The sequence below is a fragment of the Malaya genurostris genome, chromosome 1 (assembly GCF_030247185.1).
Source record: "Malaya genurostris strain Urasoe2022 chromosome 1, Malgen_1.1, whole genome shotgun sequence".
Classification (NCBI taxonomy): Eukaryota; Metazoa; Arthropoda; class Insecta; order Diptera; family Culicidae; genus Malaya; species Malaya genurostris.
The window spans coordinates 149,584,144-149,596,082 of record NC_080570.1 but is presented as its reverse complement, the minus strand read 5'-3'; the positions used below and the strand labels follow the sequence as shown (position 1 = coordinate 149,596,082).

The following is an 11,939-nucleotide window of genomic DNA, read 5'->3' as shown; positions in this document are numbered from 1 at the left end:
AACCCGCTTAAATATTGTTCAGTGAAAATACCGGAAAGAAACCGGAAGTACAAAAATTTTGATTTACTTATTCATTTCGAAAATCTGTCTTTAGCTTTTTGATCATTCCCCTTCAAAAATCGATGAAAATCTTAGTAAATTCTTTTCCCTGGATTTTCTATGCTGAAGATAAGAAACTAAGCGGAAAATTCATTCAGGGAAGTATTAAATTTATCAAATAAAACAAGTCTTCTATAATGTTTTGCTACGATTTCTATATTTTTCTTCAGTTTTCCGGAGAAATAATGTCGCAAAATGTACAGAAATAGTGTCGGGTAGTATGCAATCGATACTATGTGAAAGTGTAAACTTATTAGCTGACCCTATTCAATTACGAAAATCGAAAGATAAAAATAGTCCTCTACTGATATGTGAGAGTGGGTGTTTTCTTTTTTTTTGTTTGTTTTTTTTTCTTGGTTTGTTAGACTCATCAAATAAGTATAATAATCATTAGGAAGCAGAGATTGTAAAAGTCCCATCCAGCTGGGACCGGTAGCTCGTTATACATGAATGTGTGTGTGTGTTCAAATGGGTGCCGTAGCCAAAGCAGCCGGCCCGTACTCGTAATAGCGCGAGGAACGATCGACGGCGCCCGGATCCTGCGGACCGAGACCGTAGTGGTGCGGTAGGACGTCGTGGTAAGTGTGCTGCTCCGTGGAACCGTAATACTGCTGCTGCACCGACGGTTCCAGTTTGGAATAGTACTGACCACTGTTTTGGTTTTCACAAATGTCATTGTTGTTGTTGTTATTGTTTGTATTTTGAATGTGCATTTTCATGCTACGTGAATCATTAATCACTTTCGCTGACGATTCCGGTTCTGGTTGTCGCGGAGTGTTGCACAGGTTTGCTTCGGAAGTTTCTTTCATCATCGGAACGGCGTCGTTGCGAAGATTGCTGTATGCGTATCCGCCGTTGGCGTCGCTGTTGCTGCAGCCTGTTGGTGTCGAAGTTTTCTATGGAAAAAAATTAATAGGGGGGCTGTAATATCCACTAAAACTGTGCATGGTGAAATATAATCCAATCGAACAATCTAAACTGTTAATTGGAAAAAAATAATCGGCAATTTTTCGCCGGAAGGAAGAAAGTTACAAGTGCTGCTGGTTTGTGTTTGCTGCAATGATTTCGATGGCACCCCTTCCGGCTTACTTCTGCCACGAATGATTTGATGAATTGCCAAATTGCATGACGCAATTGCCTTGACGATGAACGTAAATATAAACAACAATAACAACGACTGAGTGGAAATGTAAGGGTTAAAAAAAACAGAACGATCGAAGGAAGCCAATACACCTGGCCTTTTTTTTCGGTTGCATACGACCAGGAGCTAATCTAATTTAAAACTTTCGGTGAGTTCTCACAGTTCGCGAGGTTGAGTTGAGTTCATTGGAACTTACAGTAAGAGTTTAGAGGGCTAGAGAAAAACCATTTTATTTTCTTAGGATGTTTTTATCTGAATGTTACAACGTGGTCAAATCATAAAATGTTCTGTCAACCGACACTTTCTCAATCACAAGAAAGTAGCAAACATTATCATAATCGTTTTATTGCTGAAATTCCTTTCCGCCTGTGTTTATCGATACCAGCGAAGAAGGAAGGAGGGAGAGGGAGAGAACATAAACAATAGCCGGACCGGGGGAACGCAAAAGGGTCAGTGTCATAGAGTCACCGAAAATATTATAATTCTGGACGATTCGTGCGTCCCTTCTTGACTAACAAAAAAAAAATTCCCATCCCCATCCAAACAAAACACTAACCAGGCCGAGCTCAGCGAATAGAGAAAGAAAAAAAAGGGGGAAACCTGCCCGGTCACACACACAGACAATTTACGAGCGATCATATCTCGATGAGTTTTGTTATTTTATGCTTTTTATGACTTTATTGAATTTGATTTGCCGTTACGCCGTTGGAATAAGGATTTTTTTTAGTCGCTTCGTTTCAGCTGGACTACTGGCAACCAAGTGGCGACGGAAGGGGAGGGGGGCCCTTTTCCTAGACCGAGTAGTTTTGGGTCGACCAAAACAAGATTAGAAGCGATTACCGTTTTTGTTGTCGGACCAAATTTTTATCCCGTCAAATTGAGCCAACAAAACAATAAACATAAACCGATACCAGGAAGATATTTCCGTCAATCAACCGAAGCTTACGTACCCGATCGACGTGACCCAGCTGCGTTTCGATGGCGTTGATGTCGGTTTTGAGTCGTAGCATTTGAGATTCGACACGAGCATTTTCTCGTTGAAGTTCAGAAATTTCCGCTTCCAGTGAAAGCAAATCCTCACCGGATGGTTCTGCAGATCCTGAAGAGGGTACCGTTTGATCTCCGCCGACTGCCGCTTTGCGATCGTTTTGAAACGTATCACGATGGCCGTAGTTGTCGGGATCCGTCGCGGAATTATTACTGGCTTCACTGCCCCTGGACTCGTTGGTAGAAACGATCTCATCGATTCCTGAATAAAAAAAAACGACGATCAAATATTTTTTATAATAACCCAACCAAACACTGCACTTACCGTCGTAATTCTTTCCAATTCTGTCCGCACCATCATCGGAAAATCGAATCTTTTTCGATGCTGTCAACGAGAAACGAGAGTTTCAGTGAAGCAGGGGTCTTTCAAACTCATTTACCCAATTACCTTCACAACCATCGGTTGAGTATCCTGAATCGCTACTGAACTTTATTCCTCCCATGTTGGGTCCTCCGCTGTCGATAATCCTCATTCGATTTCGGCTGGCGATGGGACAACCGGATGCACTGAAAAATTAATGAAACAATTAATGATATACAGCAACCAAAATACCGTCAACCTAGTTAGAAACTATACCTGCGATGCGAAAGGAATTTTCCCGTGGAATGACCGGATCCATCGCAACCTGGAATTGGACACCTGAAAATAAAAAGAAAACAAAAATCGTACATTGTTAGTCGAAAATGCGTAGAATCGTGAAACCGTCAAATTGTCAATCATCAATCGGAAATCAAATTTACGAAACTAAAAATCAAATTTTAGAATTTGGAAATGAACCAGCGTAAAATTGTGATCTTAAGATCCAAAATACTTTAATTTTAATATATGAAAATCCTGAAAATTCCAAATTCTTAAAATTCTTCCATCATAAAACTATCAATCCACAAATCAAAAAACCCTGGAATTTAAAAATCCTAAAAACCCTAAGACTCTAAAATATTAAAACCCTGGTATCCAGATATCCTATAATCTTAAAGTTCCAAAATCCGGAAATCGTAAGAAATTAAGTCCTGAAATTGTAAAATCCTAGAACCCAGAAATCCTCAAATCTTACAATCCTAGAATCCCAATATTCTAAAATTCTAAAATCTCAAAATCATAAAATCCTATGGTCTCAAAAACCTCGAATATAAAAAGTCCTAAATTCCTGAGTTATTAAATTCCTGGAATCGTATAATTCTATAATCCCAATATCCTAGTGTCGTAAAATTTCAAGATCTTAAAATTCCAAAATCATAAAATCCCAAAATCTTAAAATCTCAAAATCCTACAATTCTTATATCTCAAAATCCAGAAGTCGTAAAACAGTAAAATTTTTGAGATCCCAAAATCACTAAAGTCTAAAATTCAAGGTTCCAAAATCCGAAAATTTCAAAATCATGGAAAGCGAAAATCCTAATATCCACGAATCTAGAAATTCCAAATCCGAAGATCTTGAAATACTAGAATCCTTAAATCGTTAAATACTAGAATCATAGAATCCCAAAATTCTAAAATTCCAAAACCTTCATGTCCTAAAACTTTAGAATCTTAAAATATGAAAATCCAAAATCTTTAAATCCTCAGATCTTAAAATCTTACAATCCAAAAATTCTGAAATCCTAAAATCGTATGAACCCAAAATCCTAAAATATTACAATACTAAGATCCTAGAATCGTAATACCATAGAATCCTCAAATCCTTAAGTCATGATATCATGAAATCGTAGAATTCTATATTTCTTACGTCCTAAAATCCAAAACTATAATTTCCGAAGATCACAAAAACCTTGAATTTAAAAATCCTACAGCCTAAAGATCTTGAAATTTTGAAATCCTAAAGAATTCCAAAATCTTAAAACCCTTGATTCCCAAAATCGTAAAATCCGTGAAGCCTAAAAATCCTAGATCTTAAAATTTTAGAATAATAAAATCCTGAAATCTTAAATTCCTAATAATCTAAAATCATAAGATCTTAAAATGCTGAAATTATGAAATCTTTTTATTTTTGAATTCTAAAGTCTTTAAATCCTATGACCCCAAAATTCTAAAATTCTGAAATGCAAAAAAAACGACAAAAATCTCTGAACCCTAAAACGATGAAGTTCTAAAATCATAAAATCTAAAAATTCTTCAAACCCAAAATCTGGAAATCCTAGAACCTTGAAATCCTAAAATATAAAAATCCTAAAATTGTATGATACATAAATCCCTAAATCCTAGAATATTAAAATACTAAGATCATAGAATCCTAATATCCTAAAATCCTAAGATAAAAAATCATAAAATCCTAAGATCTCAAATAACTTGATTATTAGAATCCTTAAGGCCAAGATCTTGAAATCCTATAATCCCAAAATCCCGGAATCATAAAATTTCAAAATTCTTAAATTTCAAAATCTTAAAATCCTAAAACCTTGATATCCTAAAATCTAATATATCAAAAGTCCTCAAAACCTTAAAATCGTAAAATTATTAAATCCTAAGATCTTAAAATTCTAGATAACTAAAATCTTAAGGTCCTAAAATCTTAGAATCATAAAATCCTGAAATCTTAAATTCCTAATAACCTAAAATCATGAGATCTTAAAATCCTGAAATTATGAAATCTTTTAATTCTTGAATTCTGAAGTCTTTTAATCCTAAGACCCCAAAATCTTGAAATCATAGAACCTTGAGATCCCAAAATATCAAAATCCTAATATTGTATGATACTTAAATCCCTAAATCCTAGAATATTTAAATACTAAGATCATAGAATCATAGTATCTTAAAATCCTAAGATCAAAAGTCATAAAATCCTAAGATCATAAAATCCTAAGATTCTATAATCCCGAAATCATAAAATTCCAAAATTCTTAAATTTCAAAATCTCGAAATCCTTAAACCTTGATATCCTAAAATCTAATAATTCAAAAGTCCTCAAAACCCTAAAATCCTGAGATCTTAAAACCTGGAATTCAAAAATCGTCTAATCTTAAAATCTTAAAATTATTAAATCCTAAGATCTTAAAATTCTAGATAACTAAAATCTTAAGGTCTTAAAATCGTAGAATTTTAGAATCCTGAAATCCTAAATCATGAAATGCTAAAACCGTATAATCCTGAATTTCTAAAGTCTTAAAATCCTAAAATCCAGCATCCTAAGAATTTACAAACCTTGAATATTGAGAGCCTAAAGTCCCAAGATCCCAGAATACTGAAATTCTAAAATCTTAAAATCCTAAAATTTCGACAACCCGTTATCTTCAAATTTTAAAACTTTGAAATTCATTATATTCTAAGATCTTAAAATAGTAGAATATTTTAATCCTAAAATCTTAAAATCCTGAAAACATAAAATCATTGAATCCTAAAATCGTATAATTCCAAAGTCCTGTAAAGTCTTAAAATGTTGACATCCAAAATCCTAAAATCCCAATGTACTAAAATTTTTAAATAAAAAAATCCTGAAATTGTATAATAGTAAAATTCCAAAGTCCTAAAATCCCAAGGTATTTAAATTATAAAATCCTAAAGTCATAAAATCTTTATATATCTTAAAATTCTAAAATCTTAAAAGACTGAAAACTTTACATCCTGAAAGCATGAAAACTTAAAGTTGCTAGTTTTTAGAAAATTAACATCATAAATCAGACAACAGTAATAAATCAGAAACACATTAGAAAAGTTGAACAAGCCAAATAAAACAATCAGAATACTATAAAACACCTGTAAATAGAAGTTCTTAAAACCCAAGAAAACAATACATCAAAAGCTTAAAAAATACAAAAATTCATTATATAAAAAACTTTTTATGTTACCCTGAGAATTTTAGAACACTCAGAAAATTTTAAAATTATTAAAAATTGTCGAAATTCCGAAAATCAAAATTAAATAAAATTAGAAACATTAGAAAAAAACAAGAGGTATAAAAAGAATAAGGAAAATTAAAATAAAAAAATCAGAAATCTCAAAAATTTAAGACAATATCGAAAAATTCAGATATCAGGAACTCGGAAAATAAATTAAGAAAATTGATTAAGGAACTTAATAAATATAAGACATAGGAAATTGAAATAAGCGATAATAAGTAGGCAGAAGGAAGTATGAAATAGGAATGAATTCTATAAATAGATGATCTTTAAAACTATGGAAACCAAATATCCAAAAATTTTGGAAAAATAATAATCCCAAATATAAAAAATTACGAAGCTCAAAAAATTATGGAAAATAAGAAATCCAAAAAGCTCAGAGAACTCGATAAATCCGCAAAATTTTAACTATTGAAAAAAATTTCGAAAGGAGAAAGAAGAAGGATGCGTAATGTTGGAACTAGGAAGATGAAAGGTAAGTTAGGATCAAGAAGTAGGAAGTATGAAACTTGAAGCATAAATAGAAAGTAGGAAATAGTAGAAAAATTTTAATAACAGAACTATAAAACTAGACTAACAAAGTATCAAAATCGTTGAAAAAAGTTAAACCTACATAAAACTCGGCAACTCACAAAAATTCTGAAAAATAAAAAATCGGTAAAATTTTGAGACAAGATTGTATGAGAAATTTCGAAAATCAGATATTATGTAAAAATAAAAGAGAAATTACGATTATAAAAGAATTAATATTTAGAGGACTGAGAAAATTCAGCAAACTCAAAAACTTCGGACGAAAATCGAAAAATTGCGGTCTCTAAGAAAATCGAAAAAGAAGAAATTTAATAAAATTGGGTTAATAATTTACTAAATATGAAACACGAACCAGGACATTGGGAAATGTGAATAGGTAATGTGAGGTAAGGAGAAGGAAGTAGATAGAAAGAAGAAATACTAAAAGTTCTACTTATTGAAATTCGGAAACTCAGAGAAATTTGTTAATCTTAGATGAAAGTTTCGAAAGAATTAGAAAATTAAAAAAAATAAGATTATTAAGAGCATTATGAAAATTAACATTATGGAAAATAAGTAAACTCAAATTTTAGAAAAAATCGAAAAATTCAGATACCAATCAGGGAATCAGGGAATCGGAAATGAAAAGTTAAGAAAATTAGTAATGGAATTTAATAAATATGAAACAGGAACTAGGACATAGGACATTGTAAATAGAGGATGGAAATGGCAAGTAGAAGGTAAGAAAAATGAATAAAAAAAACTAACAAAACAAAATATCAAAAACTTTACAAAATTTATTTAGTTCTAGATATAAAAAGTTCAAATTTTTTTTTATTTTCTGGAAAATAAAAGTTACGAAAAATTTGGATATTCTAATAAAAGTTTCAAACATCGAGAATCAGAATTGTCAAGAATTAGAAAAAAATAAGAATATCAAGAATATTAGGAAAATGAATACTAAGAGAATTACAAAAAACAGAAATAATAAATTAGAGAAAATGGTTAAAGAATTTAATAAATATGAAACAGTAATTAGGACATAGGAAATTGAAATAGGCAATAGGAAAAAGGAAGTATGATGTTGGTAGTAGCATGTAGGAAGTAAAAAGCGGAAAGTAGAGAGCAAGAAGTAGGAGGTAGAAAGTGGGTAGTAGCAAGTAGAGAGTAAAAAATAGAAAGTAGGAAATAAGAGGCAGGAAGTATAAAATAAAAAATAAGAAATTGAAAGTAAAAAGTAGAATGTGGGAAGTAAAAAAGAGAAAGTAGAAAGTAGAATTTAGAAAGTAGGATGTAGCAAGTACAAAGTAGATAATGGACAGTAAAAAGTAGAATGTAGAAAGTGGGAGGTGGAAAGCAGGAAGTGAAATATAAAAAGTAGGAATTAGGAAAAAATAGGAACTAGGAAATAAAGAAACAGGAAATGAAAAATCGGAAATAGAAGAAATGAAACACGCAATTCAAATTAGGAAATCAATAGATAGCAAAAATGTAAAAGAACGAAAGAAAAAAAGCGAATTGAAAAATTCAGCAAGTTCAGAAAACTAAGGAAATACATGCAGTTCAGACAATTTCGAAAATTCAGTGAATTCATCGAGTTCTGAATATTCAGAAAATTTAGATTATTCAGAAGATTTAAAACTATAAAAATCTGACAATTAAGAAAATTTAGAAAATTCAGATAATTGAAAATAGGTGGAAAATTGTACATAGGAAACCGCACCCCGATGAACAACCACAGTTAGGTTAAAACCGATAAGGTCAGAAAAACAGTACACAACAAAAGAGTTAATGAGCAAAAAAGTGCAACCGCAATCCGCATGATACAATCCTGGAACCGACGAATATTTGACAAAGAAAAACAGCGTGCTAAAGCGATAAAAAAAATTACTCATAAACTCATAGGGAAAGTAATATATAAAAATTGAAGAGACAAGAAAACGATGGAAAAACAAAAATATTATTGAATGGTGAAAGAGTAGTAAAAAGAAACACGATATAGAAAAAATCAACACAAAATAGTGCAATAGTGGTTCGCAAAGTAAATGTCTGTAAATATATGAAGGAATATAAGATGAAGTCGCTGCGACGTAATAAAAGGTAGACACTCCTCTCAGTGCACAAAATTCCACAAAGTTGAAATCGCGGTCAAATAAACGATAAGTAATAATAACAATAATCCAAAAACTGTCCCTAGTGTATGAAATCAAAACGAGCCAAAATATTAAACCAAATATTACTCAAAAGTAGACAAATTAAAAATATAAACGAATGTAATCGAATGCTTCTAGTGTTATTAGTGTTAGTAGCTTCCGGTGATTGAACACTTAGTTTTTGTTCCAAATGAAAGAATTTCCTTCGGAAAACATGTGGTTCTGAAAGGACGGTGCCACATGTCAAACTGTACGCAGAACCGTGCATCGATTGAGAGGACAACCTGGTGAGCAATCAATTTCACATCTTGGAACAGTCAATCGGTTGCCAAAATTGTGTGATTTGACCACGAATAGCTCGAGGAAGCTATGTTAAGCTATCTAGACTCTAAGGAAAAACCAAATACGAATACCGTTGTCTGTTTAGTTGAACCAGAGTAAGGCTCAGTTTAAATAGAAAACAAAATTCAAATACTAATGGTAAATGAAAAAAAAAATTGAACTCAAAAATAATTGTAGTGAAAATTAATAACAAAATCTGTAAAATCGATCAAACTTCGTGGAATTGGAATATTAAGATAACCGAAGTAACAAGCAACCACAACTTACCGCAACGGTTCCGCCTCCGAACCGTCCCTCGGTTTATTCTTCGGCTTGGTCGCTCGTGGACACCCGGACAGACTGCGGTGGGACGAATAGTTTCCGGTGGCATGTCCCGATCCGTCACAACCGGCGGTGGGACATTTCAGTTCCTGTGAATTGACATGTTGGAATGCCCTACCGAAGCCCGTCAACCTACAAGTGCAATCATCAATCCTTAGAATGCGGGGAGACCGGTTCGGTTTCGTTCCGTTTTGACTTACCCATCGCTTAGCAGACGATCCTGGGACGGAATATGGCTCGGTGGTGGCATCGAGTAGTGCCCGGTGGTACCGTAGGCCCCACCCGACGAATAGAGATGGTGACTGGGAGGAGGCGGTGGTGCCGACGGTGCTCCGTAGGGAGTGCAACTCTGATACGGTCCCGGTGGACCGTATCCCGGGTAACCGGAATTGGCCGCATACTCCATGGATGTCATTCCATAGCCGGCCGCTGCTGGGTGGGGACTTGGATAGCCTGCCACAAAAAAAAGTGAAATGTGTTGCATAATTAGAAATCTTTCCGTTCAAGTAAGTTTCCCAAACACACACACACACCCCAGAGCATACGGAAAATTCCTAGGATGTTTGTGTCCCCGAAACCAGTGACTGGTGACATAAAAGGCTCGCACGGCACTTACTGATTAGCAACCCGAGCCGCCCGCCGAGGAGAGAAAAATTCTTTTGTCGACCCATTTTGTTGTCTCCCGGGGAGCGGAGAATGTTTTATAAACGAGCAAAAATATGCATTCTTTTTCATCTTGACCGGCTCGTTTTGGAAAACATTAGAATAATCAAAGGCGACGGGAAGGGACGGGTCGGGACGGGACTGGGGGTTTTCCACCTGGATAGTAATAATCACCCTTTGATGGACATTCTCTCTATTCAAATTATGATTTTTCGCTTTGATGCCTTTTGATGTGACGCCCACACCCAACCCCCCTGGCGAGGCAATCATTTTAATGTTACCGTCGACGCGTTGGAGGGGGGACGGGTGGAACAAGTTAAAGTTAAAAATGCTTACCACTATGATCTCGATATCCATCGGAGATGTAGTGGGACGAAGCACTGTCCGGGGTGGAATCCCGACTGTAGGCCATATTTACCGAGGGTGGTGCCATAAAACTGAAACCCAGTGCCTGCCGGGTTGGTCCACTGAAGTCCATCGGTTCGTTTTGGGGCGATTTCGGAACCGGAGATCCGTTCGTATTTCGCTGGTTGTTTTGAGGACTGACGGTGCTGGAAGAGGAAAACAATTGCGAGTTATTCGCTGTCATCAAACTCCAAACCGTATCGAACCTGTTCGGTAATCGACTAACGCTCAAATCCAGCGTCTGCCTCTGGGGACTGGCGATCTTCGATGCGATGGCGGATCGTTCTTCCTGGGAACGGGAAGTCTGTCGACTTCCGGTGGACGTTACGTTGCCATTAGATAAATCCATTACCGGAGCACGTTCGCCGGACTGCGGTGATCTACTGCCCGTGAAAATATCCTTCGTATCCGGAATGGTTTTGACACTCAAATTGATTGCTGAAAATCTCGAACCCACCGGTGGTCCCGGTGGTTGAGTTGGTTGCATTTTCAGTGCCGTACCACTGGTATTGTTGTTGTTGTTGTTGTTGTTGCTGTTCGGATGATACAGCGGTCTTGGACATATCGGCCCAGCCGAACTGTTGTTCTCGTCCGGTTCCAGTTTCAGTACCGGTGCCGTAACCGTAGGTTCCACCGCAAGGCCAATATTCGTCGATGGTTGACCTTGCGCCTGTGGAAACCCCACCGCCGGTGGTGAACCGTAGTCCGGCATCAGGGTTGACGGTTCGACCGGACCGCACGCCGTCGGTCCGTACCGTGGATCGTACCGTTCGAATGCACCCGCATCTCCGTACGGTCGGCTTGCGTAACCTCCGAAGTCATAGCCAACGGCGGAGCTACCGACGTGGCTGTTCGTATACTGTTGATGTTGCTGGTGACTGTAGCGGTAATCCGCCTGGCGGTCATAACCCATACTACTGTCAAGCATGTTATCGTTTGCCGATGGCTCACTGGGATCGGGATCAGGTTTTTCCGTTTTGATTACCACCAACTTCGGTGCTTCGGTGTGTTCCTTCGACGTTTTACCCGTCAACGGTGATGATGGGTCGTCGTCGGCGGTTCGCTCGTGGAAAGATTTTTCCCGGCGTTTTTCTGCGGTTTTCAAGTTCTGTGGTTCGTCAGTCGTGTTCTGCTCCACAGGTGAGTACGTTTCCGGTCGTCGATTGTTGTCCGGAGGCGACAAACTGCGGCTCTGCCGGGTTTGACCGATAAACGATGATCTGTATTCGTTCAGCTGTTGATAGTTTAGCACTGGAGAAGAAAGGATAGAGAGATTCTTACTGTTAGAATATTTCAAAGTTATTAGACAACGTTTAAGTAGGCTATCAGTGCTCTAGCGAATGATCTTTTGAATAAATTCGTTGAAAAAAGTTTAGTGGAACAAATTGTTGGAAACAGTAAAAAAATCTCGGTGGGACTGTTTT

At 36.0% G+C, this 11,939-nt stretch overlaps 1 protein-coding gene across 2 annotated transcripts in view; it reads right to left on the bottom strand.

Annotated features, from left to right (window-relative positions):
• Positions 1 to 244: 244 nt before the first annotated feature.
• The window catches only part of LOC131426182 (myelin transcription factor 1-like), a 36,584-nt gene continuing 24,889 nt past the window's right edge, over positions 245 to 11,939 (bottom strand). Inside the window, exons 6-14 of one of the 2 annotated variants that reach the window (XM_058588700.1) lie at positions 10,722 to 11,766; positions 10,447 to 10,661; positions 9,648 to 9,900; positions 9,394 to 9,561; positions 2,865 to 2,927; positions 2,676 to 2,794; positions 2,553 to 2,612; positions 2,191 to 2,489; positions 245 to 995 (exon numbers count right to left, since the gene is read on the bottom strand). In XM_058588700.1, the coding sequence (XP_058444683.1) occupies positions 564 to 995; positions 2,191 to 2,489; positions 2,553 to 2,612; positions 2,676 to 2,794; positions 2,865 to 2,927; positions 9,394 to 9,561; positions 9,648 to 9,900; positions 10,447 to 10,661; positions 10,722 to 11,766 (2,654 nt within the window). In that variant the 3' untranslated portion in view covers positions 245 to 563. Of the gene's footprint in view, positions 996 to 2,190; positions 2,490 to 2,552; positions 2,613 to 2,675; positions 2,795 to 2,864; positions 2,928 to 9,393; positions 9,580 to 9,647; positions 9,901 to 10,446; positions 10,662 to 10,721; positions 11,767 to 11,939 lie in introns of both variants that reach the window. The other variant, XM_058588699.1, reaches the window with a different exon arrangement.